This window comes from Sceloporus undulatus, chromosome 6, assembly GCF_019175285.1.
Source record: "Sceloporus undulatus isolate JIND9_A2432 ecotype Alabama chromosome 6, SceUnd_v1.1, whole genome shotgun sequence".
NCBI classification, from domain to species: domain Eukaryota; kingdom Metazoa; phylum Chordata; class Lepidosauria; order Squamata; family Phrynosomatidae; genus Sceloporus; species Sceloporus undulatus.
The window spans coordinates 144,935,452-144,956,828 of record NC_056527.1 but is presented as its reverse complement, the minus strand read 5'-3'; the positions used below and the strand labels follow the sequence as shown (position 1 = coordinate 144,956,828).

At 43.2% G+C, this 21,377-nt stretch overlaps 1 protein-coding gene across 1 annotated transcript in view; it reads right to left on the bottom strand.

Annotated features, from left to right (window-relative positions):
- The window catches only part of KIRREL3 (kirre like nephrin family adhesion molecule 3), a 691,985-nt gene that overhangs the window by 363,489 nt on the left and 307,119 nt on the right, over positions 1-21,377 (bottom strand). The window contains 1 exon segment of the mRNA XM_042473983.1: positions 6,914-7,019. Within this exon segment, the coding sequence (XP_042329917.1) occupies positions 6,914-7,019 (106 nt within the window).

The window sequence follows — 21,377 nt, the reverse complement described above, 5'->3', positions numbered from 1 at the left end:
TGTTCATGGCTGTAAATATGAATCCACAACACAGGCAGGTTTTGCTTCCTAACTAGATCACCCTTATTAAAAAGCAGGTTTTTTCACGTGCCATCTTGGCCCAGTGCTGTCATTCCAGCATAAGAAGGATGAATCTTTACTCCTGTGTCAACATCAGCTAATTTTGCATATTTGTGGGCTCTTCCAGATGGTAATGGAAGAGACTACTTTAAGGTATCTCCAGCTCTCAGAGTGCTGAATGTTGTTGTATTTGCAACACAAGTTACAAGACAAAATTACTTTTGAAACCATTACAGTAACAACAATGATTTACCTTTTAAAAAGCCACTGTACTGTGTAACAGTAATGAATTATACTGTTATTTGAAAAAATAACTTCCCAAGCTCTATGTAAAAGATGGTGGCCAGCTCAAGGTCCTGCCATCTTGGAATATAATAGCTACTCTCTGATACATTTTAAATTAATCAGGGCAGTTGGTAGATTCTCCATCCCAGAGCGATCAGCCTATCATAGGTTGATTGGGCCCATAGAGGCGCTGTCATCACATGCGAGGGGCGGCGCTTTTAGATGCCCCTCGCCCCTCACATGTGATGAGGGCGTCAACATGGCAGAGCCCTATACACATGGGCGCCACCATTTTGACGTGACGGACGCCTAGCGTCCGCACGGCTCAGCGCCCTTGTGATGCCGCAAGGGTGCCATTGGCGCCTTGCGGTGTCACAACCATGCTGGAAAAAGAAGCTACTTTTTGCGGCTTCTTTTTGCTGCGCGGGGGAGCAGCGCGGTTTGTCCGCTGCAGCTCCCTCATGCAGCAAACAAGGGCGGCGGCAGACTGCCCTTTTGGGCAGTCTGTAAAGTGCCATAGTTATGTACCTAGAAGATTTAGTAATCTTTTGATGCTGCAACAGGGGCATACATTGTAAAAGCCTATTCCTCTAGCCCTATCTCTACCCCATTAAACTGACTCATGTGAAGGCAAAGTGACACTAAGGCAGCCTCCTGACATGGTACATGATACATGGAGGAAATATTCTCACACACAGTATGAAATATATAAAGTGTCATTTATTTTGCAATTCTGTTCTGATAGCCAAGATTCTGGGATTCTGGTATTCTGAGATGCAGTGTCTTACTTTTTGGTTAAGATGCCAGTTCTGATGATCAGAAGATCAGAAGGTTGGCAGTTCGAAGCCCAAGTGCTGTGAGAATTGCGTATTCTAACCAGACCTTAACAACAACTATTGTAAGAAACAAAAATTTATTATAAGGAAAGTAGAAATACACTGGATCACGTTTTTGCTAAATCTGAAGGACTCCCAATAGAAACTGCATTTTAAAACCCCAGACCCCCTCCCCTTTCCTCCTGGTCTGCCCAAATAGCCAACCCCCCCTTTCCCCCCTTCATCCCAGAGAAAGGAATTCTACATCAAAGCTGCCCTTGCGAAAGCGCCATTTGGTTCTTAAGCTCCTCTGTCCTGAGAAATCTATGGATGCCGGAATAGAGGGTGTCTGTTAACCATCACTCCATCATAAAACTGCCTGAATGGCCCCAGTTGCTTGCTGCTCTCAGCTGACAGTTCCTGATATGTGATCATCTGCAGCATATCCCATGGTGGTCACAACTCCTTCCCAGAATGCCTTTCCCTGAGAGACTTAAATGCAAGTGTTGTTGGTCTAATCCCCATCATGTCTATCAACCTATCTATATCACTATCTCTATATATACTATATATGTGTTTACATATCTATATCTCTATCTACCTATGTAACTCTATATATATATATGTGTGTGTGTGTGTGTGTGAGAGAGAGAGAGAGAGAGAGAGAGAGAGAGAGAGAGAGCTTGCTCACTGGCCTCCCTTCTGCAACCTCCCTCGTATCTATAACTATCCCTAATCATCTCCCTAACCCCTACAATCATTGTGGCAGAATACACCCTGAATCCCTGCATGAAGGTAGATTCTGACAAGTGCTACATGATGGGATGAGCTCCTGTCACTAGTCCCAGCTTCTGCCAGCCTAGCAGTTTGAAAGCATGCAAATGCAAATAGATAAATAGGCACCACTTCGGTGGGAAGGTAACAGTGTTTGGTGGAGTCATGCTGGCCACATGATCACCAGAGCAGTCTTCAGACAATACTGGCTCTTTGGCTTAGAAACGGAGATGAGCACCACTCCCTACGGTTGGTTATGACTATTCGTATCAAGGGACTATCTTTACCTTTAGCCACGATTCTGAGGCCTCCATCACCTGAAAGCTTTAGCTGTATCACAGAGACTGGAAATCTACACCTTCTTCTATTATATTCTTATAGATGTGGGTAAAGTTGTGGCCTGAAAGGCTCTTTTTTGCAACCCACAATCCATGCAGACTCTCAAGACCATACTTTTTGTTGCCAAAGAAGGAGGGGAGGGGAGAGGTAGATTTTCTGGAAACCCCAGCTATGTTAATTAAATGTTTAAGTATGTTGCAGAATACACCTGAGTTCTTTATCATCAACAATATACACATTTCTCAAAACCAAAGTGCCAGCAACTTCCACTTCCACTTTTGTTTTGCTTTTCCTGGAAATTTTGGCAGGCCATAAGAAAATCTGACTACAAAAATTAGTCTCTGGACCTATTGTAATTGTCCAACCTTACCTCATACTCACTATATTCTATTCTAAGATATAGTTGTGTTAGTCTGGAAAATCAATGTAGAAAGGGAGCTTTGTAGCACCTTTGAGATTACTGAAAGAAAGAAGTTGCTAGCATGAGTTTTCATAGACTTGATTTAGAGTCCAAAACATGCATTTGAGAAAGTAGGCTCAAGTCTCCGAAAGCTCACTCTACAAACTTATTTCTTTCAGTTAGTCTAAGAGGTGCTACAAGATCCCTTTGCATATTGATATTCTGTTCTCTCAATTTCATCCACTTCTGGTAGAATTCCAGTATTTTTAACATGGCTGGTAAGAAGGATGAGCAGTCAAAACATACATTCCATATATTCAGGAGTGCTCCAAAACAGATTACATCAGAGATGGTGAAACAAAGGCAGTCCCTACAAACTCTTTCCTGGAGAAGGTATATGATGCCAAGAGTAGTGCATCATCGACTGCTTCCAATGAGACATCTACAAAAGTAAATTGTTGAATACTTGGCACAGAGTTCAGTTCAGCAAAAGAAAACAAAGATACTCTCCCAGGTTCTGATCATGCCTGCTTTCTGGATTGCAAAATGTAGACATGCCTAAAGCTTTTTTAGCCAGGTTACTGCATTTCAATAAAGCACATGAGTATGGTCCAGGCAAACAAAACTGTTCCAAGCAAAGCAAAGTTCAGAAATAAACAGTCATTAATAAAATACAATGAACAAACAAATCATTAGCTGCCTAAACTTCTCAACATCCATAAATTAGCTCAATAACACAGCTTTCAAGGATTGTCCTAGAATAGCTTTGTTGCATCTTTAGCTGTCTATGCAAAGACAAAAGACGTCTATATGACAGTACTCTGGGGCAGCTCATTTCTCCTGAGTCAATGAAATGACAAATTTGGTCCAAACATTAATAGGGCTATTCAAGGTACTGAGGCCAGGGGAGGATAGGTTTCATTACCATGGGATATTTCTTTTCGTGTTCAAACTAAAACTCAGAGTTACAATCCCACTGACATGAAATCTACCAAATTCACCTGTTTTTTGGGGGGACTGGGCAGCTCCACAACCAATCCACAACCACAGAGGATTCATAGGCGCGTTATAGACTGCCCCTTTGGGGCGGCCTGTAGGCGCGCCTTTCCCTTGTGTATCGGGGCCTCAGTGGCTAGAACGGCAGCCGCTGAGGCCCCGATCTGCTGCTTTCTGGGCCATGGGGAAGCGGCAAAATGCCGCTTCCCCGCAGCCTGGAAAGGGGTGTCCTTGGGGCTTCAAGCCCCAAGGACACCCCGTGGCAGCAGGGAGGAGGAGAAAGGGGCTGCTTGGCCCCTTTCTCCCTTGCGTTGCTGGGCACAGCCATCTGAAGGCTGCGCCCAGCGATGCAAACCAGGAAGGAGCTCCGAAATGGAGCTCCTTCCTGCTCCGCGCAAAGGGTGCATTAAACGCCCTCGCGTGGAGCGACAATGTCACGTCCGTGCCACCCCATATAGAGGTGGTGTGGTCGTGACGTTGTCATGGCGGCCCCCATGTGGAAGGGGCGCTGACATTTTGTACAGACTCAGTCCGTACTAGGGTAAGGGGGTGCGGAAGCACCGCCCCTTCCTAACCCTAGTATGGACTGAGTCCGTACTTAAAGTCCCGTTTGTAACGGGCCATATATTCAGGTGATATCTGCAAGGGTCCATCAGCCTGAAATGTGCAAGAAATACATATGGGCAAATACAGCATCTTGGCTGTCCAGAAATCTTTCCAGAAAGGTGGAGGGTAAACATCCCATCAGCACTGGATAGGAATCCAGAAAGCTGACTTTCCTCTTTTCTTTTCCATTGTATGTTAATTTGCACCTTCCTATGCATCACTGGGACAGTCCACCCTTGCATTAGCAGGCTGGACCAGAGCATGGGGAGCCAGTGGGAAGTTGTGCGTAGCCCTTGTATCTGCAGGACCAGTAACTGTGGTTTCACTTACCCATGTCCAAAAAAAGGTCCAGCTAGGCATCTGTAGGCCATCTAGCATGACTCTATGTAACCCAGTGCTGGCCCTTTCCAGAGTCCTCAAGGAATTGGGGACGGAGGACATGGGAAAGGGCCTTCTCTGATGAAACATCCCAGTTATGGAATACCTTCCCCTTGGAAGCCCAATTGGCACCTATGTTGCTGTCATTTTGATGCCAAGTGGAAGCATGGTAGTTTACAAAAGGATTGAGTCCTAACTGATTTTATACAAATCCACACATTTGTATGGTTTTGAATTGCTTTGAAGCATTTTAATTGGCTTTAATCTGCCTTTTTAAAACCTGTTAAACCGTTATGTGTTTAGCTTGGTTTTGATTTTGAGTTTATTGTACACTGTTCTGAGATCTTTAGACCAGAGGGCATGATGTTAAAATTTTAATAAATAAATAACTTAACATTTTAACATGAGAACCAACTTTTCATATTCAGAAGTGTGTTGCGTGATTAGCTTCAGTGGGAATTCCAGCCTGACAAGAGCTCCTAACAGCTATTGACAAAGGTATACCAGCCACCATACATGTGTTAGAAGTGATGCTGAAAGTTGTAATCAAACAAAGCTAATGAAGCTGTCTGTTTCAGAGGGTAATCGATTGTGTGGGAAACATGTAATAATAAAGCAAAGCTCTCTGTGGTAGAATGCTCATTCGGCGCATGTGTTCTGTTAGCAGCATCCCCAAGCAGATGGTTTCGCTAGCTCACTGCCAGGGCTCTCTAAACAGCTGCCACATGCTGGATTGGGAAGAAACTGCTGTGCGTGTAACAGTGGCCGCTTTGGCAAAATGTAAAAATGGTTACAGTTCTGAGATGCTGAGACAATTGAAGCCCATTGCCATATAGCAACAATTCTATTGGCAATCCTGTTGTTGGATGCATCTGCTCAGCCTTGGGGACAGAACTGAGAAGTCTGTGGCGGTCTGTTGTGTTCTAGACAAGTGTGGCTTTGCCTCTCTATGCCTCAGCCAGGGCCGTAGCTAGGGGAGGGCAGGCGGGGCAAGGCCCTGGGGCCCCCCACTCAAAGGGGGCCCCGGAGCGCCCTCCCTCGCCTCGCCATGCCAATCTCTTTCTGTCTTCCCTGCATGGCCCGCCCAGCCTCTCCCTCCCAACAACAGGGAAGTCAGGAAGACTAGAGTCGTGGCCATGTGGGGCCTGAGGGGGAGGTGCCAGGCTGGCAAAAGGTTGCTCTGGAGGAGAGGGAGGGACAGACGGATGAGAGGCTGCATCAGGCTGCATCCACACTGGAGAAATAACCGGGTTTTTGGCAGCGCTTTAACTCTTTTTCTGGCTCACAGCTATGGAACTCTGGGAGTTGGAGCCTGTTGTGGGGCCCTGATATCAAGGTCTGAGTGTTTTCCTGGCTCAAAGCTATGGAACTCTGGGAGTTGGAGCATGTTGTAGGGCCCTGATATCAAGGTCTGAGTGTTTTCCCGGCCAAAGCTATGGAACTCTGGGAGTTGGAGCATGCTGTGGGGCCCAGATATCAAGGCTTAAGTGTTTTTCTGGCTCAAGGACGTCTCCTATAAATGGAGGCCAGAAAAGAGTTAAGCTCTGAGCTCTAGGCCCCACAACATATGTCAACTCCCAGAATTCCATAGCCTTGAGCCAGAAAAACACTTAAGCCTTGATATCTGGAGGAGGAAGTCCTTTCCAAACTACTTTCTAACGCCTCCCATTTGGGACACAAAAACCAAATACTGTACACATATGCAGGATGGGACACACTTGGCTTAGAAGTACTGCATGTCAATGGACCTTGGGCATATGGCTGATCATAAATTGAACATGAACCAGCAGTGTGACACTGCAGTCAAGAAGGCAAATGCTATGTTAGCATGTAGTCATACAATCATAGTTTCCAAGTCAAGAGAAGTACCGTAATAGTCCCACTATATTCTGAACTCGTCAGACCTCATCTGGAATACTGCACACACCTCCATGCCATCATTCTCTGAAGATGCCAGCCACAGATGCAGATGAAACATCAGGAATAAACTCATCCAGAACATGGCCCACAAAAAACTATGGATTCCAGCTGTGAAAGCCTTCAACTTCACATCAATTCTGGATGCCCCATTTAACAGATGCTTAAGACACACGTCTCATCTAGATCATGACTGGGGTGGTCCCTCATATTGGTTCAGTTAAATGAAGTGACTCCACATGGTGAGTGACTAAAAGCACGAACAGGCAGTTCTTGGACAGCAGGTAGCTTAAAGCAGAAACACCAGAAGCTAGATGTGATGGTTTCTTGAGGATGATCTTACCTGTATTGAGTGACGGCAGGATTGGCTTTTGCAGAGCAATGAAACTTTACTGTGTTGTCTTCAAGGACAGGTTGAGGTTCCACTGACAGGTTGACAAGTGGCGGATCTGTAAAAAACAATAGCCAATCTATTAGCTATCACATCTCTCTGTGTGGAATTGTATCTTTTTCCAATGGTGCCTCCATTTCTTGTTCTTTTGCTGTGATGGATGGTTGTGTGCTAACTAGCCAGCACACCTATTTGACCTCAGAGTGCCAGAAGTGCAGTGTCCCCAAAGTCACATCCCCCTTTTTGTGAGAGAATGATGGCTTTAAGGACAGAGCAAGTTTGTGAGCAATTATTTCTTGCACTGCAATATCTTTCCCAAGTGACTTTAGGAAGGTCATTTTGCTGCTGTCTGACTCGGTCTTTAAATACACAAAGACTTTCTTGACCCAAACTGTTAACTCCACAGGCTTAAGATTGTAACACATTATCTTTGCAGTGTAAGAGATGTTATACAAATACATTGGGATCATGTAGCAGTATTTTTCCTGGACTGTGCCATATCAGAGTGTCAGTTGAATGTCTGTTGAATGTCCGTTACATATCATTGTTCAAGTCCAGATTTTTAGTGTAGCCATTCAGGTCCTCCTTCCCATTTAACTTTAGACACTGTTATAGAGTCCGGCACAAAATAGGCGTCAACATGAATATCAATACATGGAACATCCCAGAATGCACTCCTTCAGTGTTACAGAGAAAGTGTTACAACAGATTGTATATTTGAAGAGGCACTATCCACTTCTCTGTGATTACTTAGAGGACAAGAAATGGAAAGGTTATTTTCTCTCTCTTTAAATATCCTATTAAATCCTGTGAATATTAGTTTGTGTGCACATGTGCCGTCATTGTGTTGCGTCAAGCTTATCAAAGGCCTATAGTTATTTTTAGCATCTACTACAAAGTTAGAGCAAAAGATAAGGGTCTGATTTTAGGGCTTAGCAGGGCTGGGTGCCTGCACACACCCAACCCTGATATTGGTGCCTGGGTGCCATGAGTGCATGCGGCCATCCATACGGGGCTTGTGCTGATGATGTCCACGCAGCGTTGGGCCAAAACAGTGCCATGCTGTGCAGACATCATTGTTGTGCATGAGAACAGCAATGAAAACCCACGGGAGCGGGTTCTTTTTAGGGCTCCCGGAGGCCGCAGCATTTCTCTGCTGCGGCCTTCATCTGGGAGATTTGCTCCTTTTCTCCCAATCTGTACAGGCCCTATGTTGTCAACAGCAGACTTTATATTCCTGTCATGGCAAGCCAAGAACAGCTCTCGGAGGAGGAGGAGGAGCCTCCTCCAGAGCAAGAGCTAATTGAGGCTACACCAGGTGGTAATCCTGCTCTGCCAGGTCCCAGCTGTGATCTCCCAGCCACAGAGGAGGAGGCCCAACCAGGTCCTAGTGCTAGGGAGATGCCTCCTGTGGTGCAACATCCTAGTGGTGACTCTGGGGAGGAACCTTGCCTGGATGTTCCTACTTACAAACAGAGAAGGGCTGAGAGTGCTTGCAGGCACAGATCCAAGAGGATTGCAGAGAGGCAATTAGCAAACCAGCCTCAGGTGGCATGGGGGAGAGTTTCTCTTACTTAAGCTGTAGAGAGGCCTCAACTCAGTTCCAGTGTTTATTGCATGATCCTTTGGTGTGACTGCTGCTGGCACTGGCTCCTTGTTGCTTTGACCTCGGAATGGATTGGACCCTTGTTACCTTCTTGCTGATTTGACCCTGGACTGATTTGACTACTCTGACTTCTGATATCCTGACTTCGGCTTGGCTTTCGGACTGCTCTGACTTCTGGTATCCTGACTTCGGCTTGGCTTTTCGGACTGCTCTCACGCTTACTCCTTGCAAGGTCTGTGTTCTGCTTCCACTTGCTGTGCTAAGCCATTCTTATTGGCATATGTCTGTGTGTGCTGGCTGCAGTCCAGGACAATTCCCTTTGCCATGGGCCCAAAGTAAAATTATTTGTTGTGTCTTGAGAATTTTACCACATATATATGCCCATCTGAAAATCCAGGAAACCAATGTATGTGCATGCACCCATGTGTACTGAGCTTGGAAGTAACTAGTTATAAATAATTAATTACTTGGAAGTAATTCTTTAGTCCATTAAAAAAGATATGCTATGCTACTACTGTAATTTAAAGATGGACAGCTCCACTCCTTTCAAACAATACTACCACAAAATATGTAGTCGACTTTCCTGCATTTGGGGACATTACAGTAGTTCTATCTGTACTTTATAGTTTCTGTAGATGAAGATCGCATGGTTCAAGTTCTTGTATTGTATTGTGTGTGGAGGGTGTGCGTGTGCTCTGGATGACAATAAAGTGAATAGGACAACGTTGTGAGAACAGGAGAAGTCCCAGAAGACTGGAGGAGGGCAAACGTTGTCCCCATCTTCAAAAAGGGGAAAAAGAGGATCTCAATAAGTATCGTCCAGTTAGTCTGACATCAATACCAGGAAAGATTCTGGAGCAGATCATTAAACAGAGAGTCTGTGAACATCTAGAAAGCAATGCCATAATCACAAAAAGTCAACACGGGTTTCAGAGAAAGAAGTCATGCCAGGCAAATCTGATCTCTTTTTTTGATAACATTACCAGCTTGTTAGATGAAGGGAATGCTGTGGATATAGTATATCTTGATTTCAGTAAGGCCTTTGACAAGGTTCCCATTACATTCTTGCAAAGAAGCTTGTAAAATGTGGGCTAGACAAAGTAACGGTTACATGGATTTGTAATTGGTTGACCGGCCGAACCCAAAGGGTGCTCAACAATGGCTCCTTTTCATCCTGGAGAGAAGTGACCAGTGGGGTGTCCAATGGGGCTCTGTCCTGGGCCCAGTGCTATTCAACATCTTTATCAATGACTTGGATGACAGAATTGGGGGCATACTTATCAATTTGCAGATGACACCAAACTAGTAGCTAGCACTCCAGAGGACAGGATCAAAATTCAGAATGACCTGAATAGACTAAAAAGCTGGATCAAAGCTAACAAAATGAATTTCAGCACAGAGAAATGTAAAGTACTGCGCTTAGGGCAAAAAATGAATGTGAAAGGGATCTAGGAGTCCAAGTAGACCACAAGTTGAACATGAGTCAACAGTGTGATGCGGCAGCTAATAAAGCCAATGCAATTTTAGGCTGCATCAATAAAAGTATAGTGTCTAGATAAAAGGAAGTAATAGTGCCACTCTGTTCTGCTTTGGTCAAGCCTCATTTAGAATATTGTGTCCAGTTCTGGGCACCACAATTTAAAAAGGATGTGGAGAAACTGGAGCATGTCCAAAGGAGAGCGCCTAAAATGGTGAAGGGTCCGGAAACCATGAAGCCCTATGAGAAGAGATTTAAGGAGCGGGGGATGTTTAGCAAGGAGAAGAGAAGGTTAAGGGGTGATATGAGAGTCCTGTTTAAATACTTGAAGAGATGCCATATTGAGGAGGGAGCAAGCTTGTTTTCTGCTGCTCCAGAGAACTGGTCCTGGAGCAATGGATGCAAGCTCCAGGAAAAGAGGCTCCAGCTCAACGTTAGGAGGAATTTCCTGAGAGTAAGGGCTGTTTGACAGAGGAACACACCCCTTCCTTAGAGATTTTGGGGGAGTCTCCTTCCTTGGAGGTTTTTAAACAGAGACTGGATGGCCATCTGTCGGGGATGCTTTGATTTAGATTTCCTGCATGGCAGAATGGGGTTGACTGGATCAGGGCCCTTGTGTTCCCTTCCAATTCTAGAATTCTGTGATCTACTGTAGTGTTATGTGCAGAGACCAAAAGCTTATAACATGCAGATTTTTAAAATGGTAACAGAACAAAATGTGTTAGTTACTTCTGTGAAACAAAAATGTTAACAGCTACATGTAAAAATATACCACTGTCATGGTAACTATTTGAGGAGACTTTCATGTCACAACAACATTTAATTACTTTAAAAACTGTGTATGCTCTCTCTCTTGTCCCTATTCTTATTTCTGTTTGGTAGAGAACTATAGGTGATCAATATATTTAGACAGCTGATAAGATCATATAAATTACTGTACTATGTCAAATGAGGGGTACAGAATAGTACAAAGCTTCCTAGTGTAAAATGATCCCTGTAGTTAGAAAATTTTGTGGCTGGGAAAGAGCTTCTAAAAGTTACTTTTTCAGACTACAGTGGTACCTCGGGTTACGAAATTAATTCGTTCCGCCGCCGCTTTCGTAACCCGAAAAGCCTTCGCAAGCCGAAAACCCATAGGCGCTAATGGGGAAAAGCCGCGATTTCGTGTGAAATAGCGCCGAAAAGCACCAAAATTTTCTTCGTAACCCGAAATAACCTTCGTAACCCGGAACAGTTATTTCCTATGGGATTTTTTCGTATCCCGGAAATTTCGTAACGTGGGTATTTCGTATCCTGGGGTACCACTGTATAACTCTGAAACTTTCCCTGCCAACATGATCAAGGAGAGAGTTCATGCCTAGCTATCTCCTTACTCAGGTAATATTCTTTGTGTTGGCTACAAAAACACACAGACAGGAATTTGTAGATATATAAGTGCCACACCTTACATCTGCAGTGTGAATGGTTAAAATCCAGGAAGAGTTGTACCAATTCTGTGGCCATTTGTGTAGTTGAAGACTGGAATCTGGGTCTAGCAAGCATTTACTTATATGCTCATTAGCTATACAATATTCCTGGCATCAAAAACCAAAACCAAAAACTTGGTCTTGGAACTGTCAACAGATGGATAGTCTTAATAGGCAAGAAACCCTCAAAACTTCTAAGGGAGTTTTCTTCATTTGTAAACCAGTCACTGTTTGCTCCAAGATGTGATCCTTCAACCACTTGGATTGCTGTTGCAATACAAGAAAGAAAAAAAGGGCATGCTGCTGGTGTAGAGGGAGTTAACTCCTGTGTGGCAAATTAAGTTGTGACACAGACATTTGAAACAGGAGGCTCTTGTCATCTAACAGATCTGTTGTCTCTTTGCTGTCTGAGCCAGATTGGCTCCATTTCCCGATTGTGTTCTGGCTGACACAATTGCTGGAGGCGGATGCTCCATTATGCTCCATTTGGCACCTCTCTCATACCAACTGAGATATCATCCAAGTGCCCTGCTGGTGAGCAGGTCAGATAGACTCAACATAAACACACACCCCCAAAAGCAAAGACACAACACAGAGCAAAAATACATCATGTTTTCCATTCCACTATGCCATCCTGAAGATGACATCACTTCAAGGTATCATAGGAAGCCTCTTCTGAAGCCCCCTTAGCAACAGATACTGTATTTCCCAAACTGAGGCCACCGCAAAGCAAAATAAAGGTGGAAAAGATGCAGGAGCTCAGTGGAAGATACAAGATAGAACAAAGGCTGGGAGAAGGCTGGAGAAGAAGAAAAAGCCATGTTGGGGTTGGGCTCCAGAATCTGAAGTCTCATTGGTGATGGCAGTAATTCTGAGGAAACTATGGATCCAACCTTTATGTTGGTTGTCTGAGTTCTTGGCCAGCATATAGATCTCCTATTGCCAACCTCATGGTCACAGGATCAATGTAGATGGTGCTTTGAAGCCACAGTGAAGTAGCCAGCTAGCCATATGTTGGCCTTCTCAAGAGTTGGAGGAAGCTCATGTACCTTGATCAGGGCCAGCCTTTGAACCAGATAGAAAGCTCCACTTACTCCTATATAAGCCTTGTGTCTGCAATGAGTCACAGCTGGAAATAAAATCCTTGGAAGGTTTAGGCCTGATACAGATGGCACTTTGTGGCGTGGCAGTGGTGATACTAGAGTTAGGGACCGTGTACCAACTGCATGGTCCCTAACCCTAGTACAGACTGGCAGTATAGTAATGGCGGCGTTCCGTGTACATGGGTGCCGCCATTACGATGTAAGCACTGTGCAGCATCCGCATGGTGCCACTCGCCACTTACGTTGCGATGTGCCATTGGCGACTCGTGATGTCACTCCGGCACCGTAAAAAGAACCTGGAAATACCTGGAAATACCAGGTTCTTTTTACTCTGGAGGGAAGCTGCTTGGTTTGGCAGCTGTGGCTTCCCTCCTGAGGGATATAGGCCACTGGCAGGCCACCCCTTTGGGGTGATCTGTACCATGCCTCAGTTTCATGTTGGGGGGAAAATCAGCGACCAGATTGTGAATTGTTCAGCAGAGTGCTGTTGTTTGAAGCAAAAGACCTTAAAATGAATGATAGGGAATGGCTAAGGAAAACATTAAGCAACAGGTTTGTTTATATCTGACTTGGATAGATTCCTCTTACTGCCTGCTTGCCAATAATGATGAATTTGAAAGTCCTTGCTCAGAATGACGAGGGTCTTGTTTCATGGAGGTATTTAACCCTTGATGGTGGCTCAACAGCAGCTTTGAGGTCCTTGGTCCTAGCCTCTTCCCCATTTGCATATTTTCACAAGTCAAGATCCTATGAGAGAGTGTGGTAGCAGGCAGCAAGGGTTAAAAAGCAGACAATTCAAGGTAGCATCCCCAGTGTGTGTATGGGCAGGAGCATGGAAAGCTCACTTTCGATGACAAATCCCAGAATTCTTCATTCTGTTTTTGAATATGCTGCTACTGAACCTAATCTTCCCTCGACTACTGGAATCTGAAATGGGGCCCTTGAAGGGATCATCCTTCATTGTGGATATGTAGCCCAATCCTATGTCTGTTGTTGCTGTTGTTTGCCTCCAAGTTGTTTCCAACTTATGGCAACCCTAATGTAAAGCTATCCTGGGGTTTTCTTGGCAGGATTTCTTCAGAGGTTAGCCTTTTGCCTTCATCTGATGATGAGTGAATGTGGTCACCCAGTGGGTTTCCATGGCTGAATGGGGATTTGAAGCCTGACCTCTAGACTCATAATCTAATGCTGAAATCAATACACCACACTGGCTCTCTTGCTTTTCCAGAGGTAACCTCTTCAATGGGACGTATTGCAGGTAAGTGTACATTATAACCAATGAAAACTCTGTCCTCACTTCAATATGCAAGATAACAAAAGAGAAGATATTCTCAAGCCATGAATGCCCATTACTTTCTCTTACTACCTCTAGACTATAACCATCCTTGTCCACTAGAGGAAAATATCTCAGCATACTGTATTTAATATGTATGTTATGTAATGGAGAGTACCTCTAAATCCCATTTAAGGAAATGAAATTCACTGTTTTGAACTGTTCCTGTTTAACACTACACTGTGTAATGGTTTTGGGGGCATCTGCTAATTTGAAAATGGCAATGATTTTCTTTCATTAACTTAAACATCTCTGCCAAATCCTTACTAGTATCAAGGGCCTTTCAGCTTTTAAGGCTTCTCCTTGTTTTTCCTTTTCTGTTTCTTTTTCTACTAAAATGATGCAATCTGATGTTGCATCTTTCTCTTCTGAGAAGTCCAATGTTCTTCTATGGACTCATGGATATTTCCTCTTTTGTCTATTTTTCTTCATTCATCAAAATGAACCACATGTCTGATGAACACTTCACCAGTTTTCAAGTTCAGCACTTTGTATCCTTTGGTTCCAGGTGCATATCCAATGAAGATAGTCTGTTCTGATCTGGCATCTAGCTCATGTTTCTTTTGTGAGGGTATGTAGGAGTACACAAGATTGCCAAAAGTTTTAATGCGTTTCATGTTTGGCATTCTGCCATGCCACAGGTGGAATGGTGTTTGTGTAGTGCTTTTGGTTGGTAATTGATTCTGGAGATACATTGCTATCTGGACTGCATCAGCCCAAAAATTGTTAGGGAGACCTACATCTGCCAGCATGCATCTTCTCATCTCCAAGAGAGACCTCAGCTTTCATTCTGCACTGCCATTTTGAGAAGAAGTGTAAGGGACACTTCTTCTGTGCTGAATTCCATGTTCTCCTGAGAAAGATTGGGTGTACTGCAACAAATACTCGCTTCTGCAATCCATCTGGATAGCTTTCTTTTCAAATTTTGTTGTCACCATCACAATGTAGTTTTGTAGCATTTCATCCATGAAAAATCATCCATGAAGATAGTATATATCTGTTTCCAGCTATTGAGAGTATAGAAATCGGTCCACAAATGTCGGAATGTATGAAATGAAGGATTTGACAACTTCTCTGTTGGGAACTTGGTCTAAATGAAGGACTTACTGCCTTTTGCTCAACACAAACTCAACACCGGTCAGAGTTTTCACAGCCTCGGGATTTTATTTTGATCCTAGTAGCCAAATCTGCTTTTGTTGTTGAAGAATTTCTTGGCTGTCATGATGAGAAATTTGAGATGAAGTGCTGGAGAAGAGTGTTGAGGATTCTGAACAGTCAAAAAGAGCAAATAAATGGATCCTTGAACAGATCAGGCCTGAGCTCTTCCTAGAAGCCAAGATGATGGAGCTGAGGCTGTTATACTTTGGTCACATCATAGGAAGACATGACTCATTAGAAAAGACAATAATGCTTGGAAAGGTGGAGGACAGCAGAAAAAGAGGAAGACCACACATCAGATGGATAGACTTAATCAAGGAGGCCATGGGTCTCAATCTACAAGACCCAAGCAGAGGGATGAAAGACTGGAGGTCTTGGATATATCTCATCCACAGGGTTACCATGAGTCTAGGTCAACTTGAGGACACTGAACAAAAACCACACCTTTCCTTGGGTGCTCTCATGAACATGTCACAATGTGTGAAACATGTCACTATTAGGGTAAGGGCTTTTTATTTGGTGTCTTTGTTTGGTATCCTGTTTATGGAATGCCTGCCAGAGAATCTCTCCTTGTGGGTAAAGATGTAATCATTCGTTGCACTTTGGTAAACGTGCAGATCTTTGTTTTCCCGCACCCCTTTACATTTTAATGAATGAGCTGAGAAATTTGCCACCTCCTTGAGCAGAATCTGAATCTGCAGATGGTTCATTTGCAATTGACCCAATGAGAGAAGAAATGTCCATTTGAAATTCGTCCTGAATGATTTTATGGCCTCAGTACTAAGTTGAGCACTTAAGCAGCGAGGGTACAATTCACACTGTTGTTGTTGTGTGCTTTCGAGATATTTCTGACTCATGGCAATCCTAAGGCAAACCTATCACAGGGTTCTCTTGGCAAGATTTCTACAGTGAGGGGTTGCCTTTGCCTACCACTGAGGCTGAGAGAGAAGGCCTTGGCCAGTGAGTTTCTGATCCAGTGGTCCAGCTTGCCTGATTTTAAGGGCTATCTTTGATCATAAGCTCCAGGGGCTGCAGAGATTGCAAAGTGTGTTTGTCTGTGTCTTCAAGTAGCACAGATCCCATGATCCAGATGTTGCTGACTGCAGTTCCTAGGATTTTTCAGTACTGACTAAACCAGCTGGGGATGCTGGGATTTGTATAATATATGGAGGGCCATATGTTATGATAAAATGGCCCAAACAGTGCCCTCAAAGTAGCTTGAAAGGAATATTTGTTAAGAAGGATCAAATTAGGGGAATTTAATTAGCTCAAATTTACGAGAGTTGTGTCCTAACAACGCACACAGCGGATCGGGTCCCTATGTGTATACCAGAGGTCATCTGGTCCAACCCCAAGAAACAGAGACTCCAATGCCAAAGAGTTGCAATAAAAATATAAACAAGGTCTCCTGTCCCAGCCCAGGATTTCCACTGTCCCATCCCAGATTCGTCCCTTCTCGCTTGCCGCTCCTCACTCCTGGAACCTCCTCCCCTTACAAGCATGACTCAACACATCTCTAACCAGCTTCAAAGCCGAGTTAAAGACCATATTGTTTAGGGAAGCGTTCCCAGGGAGTCTGTGATTGTGTCCTGGTTGTTCAGATGCTTGACTCAATAGTGGATATTGCTGTTTTAACTTGAGAAGAGGCATTTACTAAATTTAGAAGCAACCAATCTGAGATTTGGTTGGCATGCCTACATCTGGTACAACAAAGACAAAATAAACAAAGATTTCCATAACCACTCTATCAGAAAAGCCCTATTTCAAATATGGGAAAAGATCAAAGATAAGTTTTACTTAGGGATACCTAAATGGGTCTCCACGCAAGAGGCATTTTTTGGAAGGTGGGAAGGAAAACCAAATTGGATAAGATACAAGGATTTAATAAAAACAAACCATAATAACAGTATAGACTTCATTTCAAGAGAAGATTTAATTACCACAGGTAAGACTATTAGTTGGTTTGGATACTATCAGATCAGGCAGAGATTTAAAGAAGATTTACAAAAAGAAGGATTCGAAAAGGAACAAAATGATCTGGATAAAATAATTGGGGCAAAGGATAAAGGGAAAATATCGAAGTTATATAATTTGTTTTTGAGTAGGGAAATGGAACAAGATATAATATCTACTCATATGATAACATGGGCTGCAGAAATAGGACACGAAATACCTTTAGAATGTTGGGAAACTGCTTGGAAGAGGTCAAATAAATTTACAATTTCACAGGAATTAAAGGAAAATTGCATAAAGGTTACAAACAGGTGGTACTATATGCCAGCAAGAATTGCCAAAATATACAGATTGGGGAACAATAAGTGCTGGAAGTGTCAAAAAGAAAAAGGGTCTCATTTCCATATGTGGTGGGCTTGCCCTGTAGTTAAAAGATATTGGTTAAAAATTCATAAAAACATAAAGCAAATTTTGAGTATCGATTTCCCTTTTATACCAGAACTGTACCTATTAAACATGACCTCATTTATTGATACTGTGTATGAGAAACGATACTGGAGGATATTATTGAATTTAGTTATGTGTGCCAGAATTCTTCTGGCGAAAAATTGGAAATTATCCTATATGCCCACTATCGATGAATGGCTGTTAAGGGTTATAGAAGTTAAAGATATGGACTGTGCAATGTTAATACACAATGAGAACCCTAAGGAGAAAACTGAAAGGGAAAGGGAATGGGAACCTATCCGGAAGCATATAAAACTGAAATGGAAGACGGAACTGTGAGGATACAGTATAAAGAAAACAACTGCAGTTATTAGGGGTATATGTGTAAGAAACAGAAACAATGTAAGGTTCAACACCAGGAAAAAGAGACATTCAAGACAAAACAAGGATTTAGCATTGAGGGAAAAGATGTATCTATAATGCTTGGAAGGAAGGTTTTAGATTATTAGTTAATTCGATCTGAAGACTGCTGAAGAGGATGGATAAAGTTACATGGATGTGTATTAAGTCTTAATGATGTGAAGAATCACTTCCTTTGTTTTCTGTATAAATTTTAAAAACACTTAATAAAGACTATATCAAAAAAAAATCCGTGAATAATCAAATCTGCAAATATCAAAGCCGCAGATATGGAGGGACGACTGTATAACTGTAGAAACCTCTGCTCCAGTTCCACCTAGTAGCCACATCCATGTCATTTTCCCGACCAGGGTGCAACATGGTCTTGACAAGATTGTAGTCTGTACTTTGAGGCAGCTATCCAAAGTACTGAGTTTGTATTGGAGATAAGCAGGTTTGGGGAAAGAACCCATAAGAGCCCCTTAGAATGGAAGCTATTAGCTGCCTCTTGGAATTCTTGCTGAAAAAAATGTGTAAGAAACCCTAACCCTAAATAACTCTAGTTTATTGTTCACCATCAATATTCTGGAATGTTCATTTGGATTTGAAAAGCCCCACAACTCAGTGTATTTAAAAAAAAACATGGTTTATGAGGGATAGATAGACAGACAGACAGACAGACAGACAGTGTCATTGTTGTGTGGCTTCAGGTTGTTTTTGATTTATGGCAACCTTATCATGGGATTATTCTGAGGCTGTGGGTGGGTTTCCATGGCCAGGTGAGATTTAAACCCTGATCTAGATTTGAACTGCAATCCAAAATTGCAGTCCAGTGCTCAAACCACTATGCTATGCTGGCTCCTATAGAGGTATCTATAGAGAGACATATGGGTAAATATTTCCATTTCAGCAAGAATAGATTAATTAAGGAACTCTCTCCCCAGATACGTTTATCACAGTTATGTATGTTGTCTTTGTTATCTTTGGGTAGCAGGAGAAATCCATACTGTTCACCAGGCATTTGGCAGATAGAGTTTTTGAAAGGTATCTTTCCCTAACTCACTGCTTACAGTGTGGTTTATATATGCCCAGCCAACATACTATTTGTTTCCCAGACTGCTGACACTCAATTAGTAGTAATTGTTTTTCTTGGTTTTAACTGTTAGATTGTCGATTGATTTTGTTACTGCAATTGCTATATTCTCATTGTTTTTATAGATTTTGTAAACTGCCCTGAAGACTATGTTTGGAAAAATAAAGAGTTTAGGAATAAAATAGAAGCAGTATCTAATAATAGAAACTTACCCCTTATAACACACTACTGATCTAACAGCTCAATTCTACACATGTTTACTTAGAAGTAAGCTTCATTGCAGGATGAGAAAATTTTGTTTTCTCTTTCATCCAAGTTTTTAAAGCCTTGGGGTCTTTCCATCACAAATACTGAGGCATGACGCACATGGGCCAAACGTGCCAATTTGGGGCCAATTCAGGGTTGTGGTGTACAGATGACACCATTTTCATTAGTTAAATCCCTGAATGGGCAGATCTGTCACGTTCAGTTTCTTTCACATTTGAATTATTTAAATCTTCATTTTTTATGAATTCATCTACTAAATTTGTACAAAATAATCTGGAACAAAATTTTCACCCACTTCAATTAATTCAGTGGAATTTGCTCCCAGGAAAATATGCACAGGGCTGTGCTTTAAGGCAATATACATCCTTAGATGATATATATTCTGTTGCTATAGGCAGACTTTGGGATGCAGTGGGTTAGTGCTTAAGATGCTAACTCTGACAACCACAAGGTCGGCAAATTGGCAGTTTGAGACCCAAGTGCCATGTGATGTAGTGATCTCCCATCACTAGTCCCACTTCTGCCAACTTAGCGGTTAGAAAGCATGTAAAAGTGGCCATGCAGACAGGGCCTTAGTAATCATGATTAGTTATGTATCTAGTTGCAGGCACCTCTCTGCTTCTGTCCTTGCTCTCCACCATCCAGTAAATTGTCAGGACCATGTTGTAAAGAGGTCTGAGAAAATGACATGGATGTGGCCACTAGGTGCAGCTGTAGCGGATGTTATTACAGTTCTAGTGGCAGTTACATGAGTCTGCATTTTAAAACAGTGTATCATGGGAAGGCTGATGCAACTGTCATTTCTTCTTCTGAGAGAGAATGTCAGTTATGTGGCCATGTTCCAGAAAAGTTTCTTCCTGACATTTTTCTCCAGCATTCTGGAACATGGCCACATAGTCCAAAAAACCCACAAAAAACTATGGATGCCGGCCATGAAAGCCTTCGACTTTACAATGTCAGTTAGACAGTTGGTGTTACCGTAACTGCCTCAGAGGTTGTTGTTATGGTCAATGGTTGGTAAAGGCGGGTACAGACCACCCAAAAAGGGCGGCCTATCGGTGCCTGTTTTCCGCCAGAGGGAAGCCTCAGCCACCAAACGGCAAGGCTTCCCGCTGGCAGAAAAAGAACCCGCAAAAGTGGGTTCTTTCTACACTGCGGTGGTGGTGTAACAAGTGCGCCACTGGTGCACTCATTATGCAAGTGCCACGGCATCGCCGTGCAGATGCTGCACGGCTCTTGCATAACAATGGCAGCACCCATGTGTACAGGGCACTACTCGTCACGTGGAAGGGTTGCAAAGCGTCTAGAAGCGCCGCCCCGAGGGCGTCCTTTCCAGCCCATCTGGACCAGGCCAAAGTAACTTATTTGAGAGTATTCAAGACAGATGTCTGATACTCTGTGTAATCTTTGTAAATAGTTATGTCACAAAGATTAAAGAACCCTCATTTGAGAGAAACCTCGCTGTACTGAGATTCATTCCTGTGTGAGAGAGGAAGTTTGCTACGCAACTCAGATTCTTCAACAGTCCTTCTTCTGAGCATCTTGTTCGCATACAGAAACTCTGCTTGTGTTCGCTTTGACAAGGGTTATGAACCCAGCACACACCTTGACATAAATAGTCATGTCAAGGAGGCATTTTGTTGCTGTGTGCTTTCACGTCATTTGTGAGCCAGTGCATGCACAGTGGGGAGGAGTGTCAGTGGGCAGGCAAGCCATTGAACTCTTCCTACCTGGAACTTTCACTTTTGAATTCTCGTGATTCCTCTGGCGCATCCTCTTGCAGATGTGCAAGAAGATTGAACAAGAGCACATCAGCACATATCATCAGAGATACCACCTAAATCTTAGGTGGAACTTCCTGACAGTAAGAGCTGTTTGACAGTGGAACCCCTGTGGTGGAGGTCTTTAAACAGAGGCTGGATAGCCATCTGTCAGAGGTGCCTTGACTGTGAGTTCCTGCATGACAGGTAGATGGACTGGATGGCCCTTGTGGTCTCTTCCAAATCTATGATTCTGTGATTCTATTAGTCCAAAGCACCATTGCAAAAAGACTGCATACGCACATATTTGCACAACAATGTATATCAACACTGCTGCCTGTATCAGTTCACTGT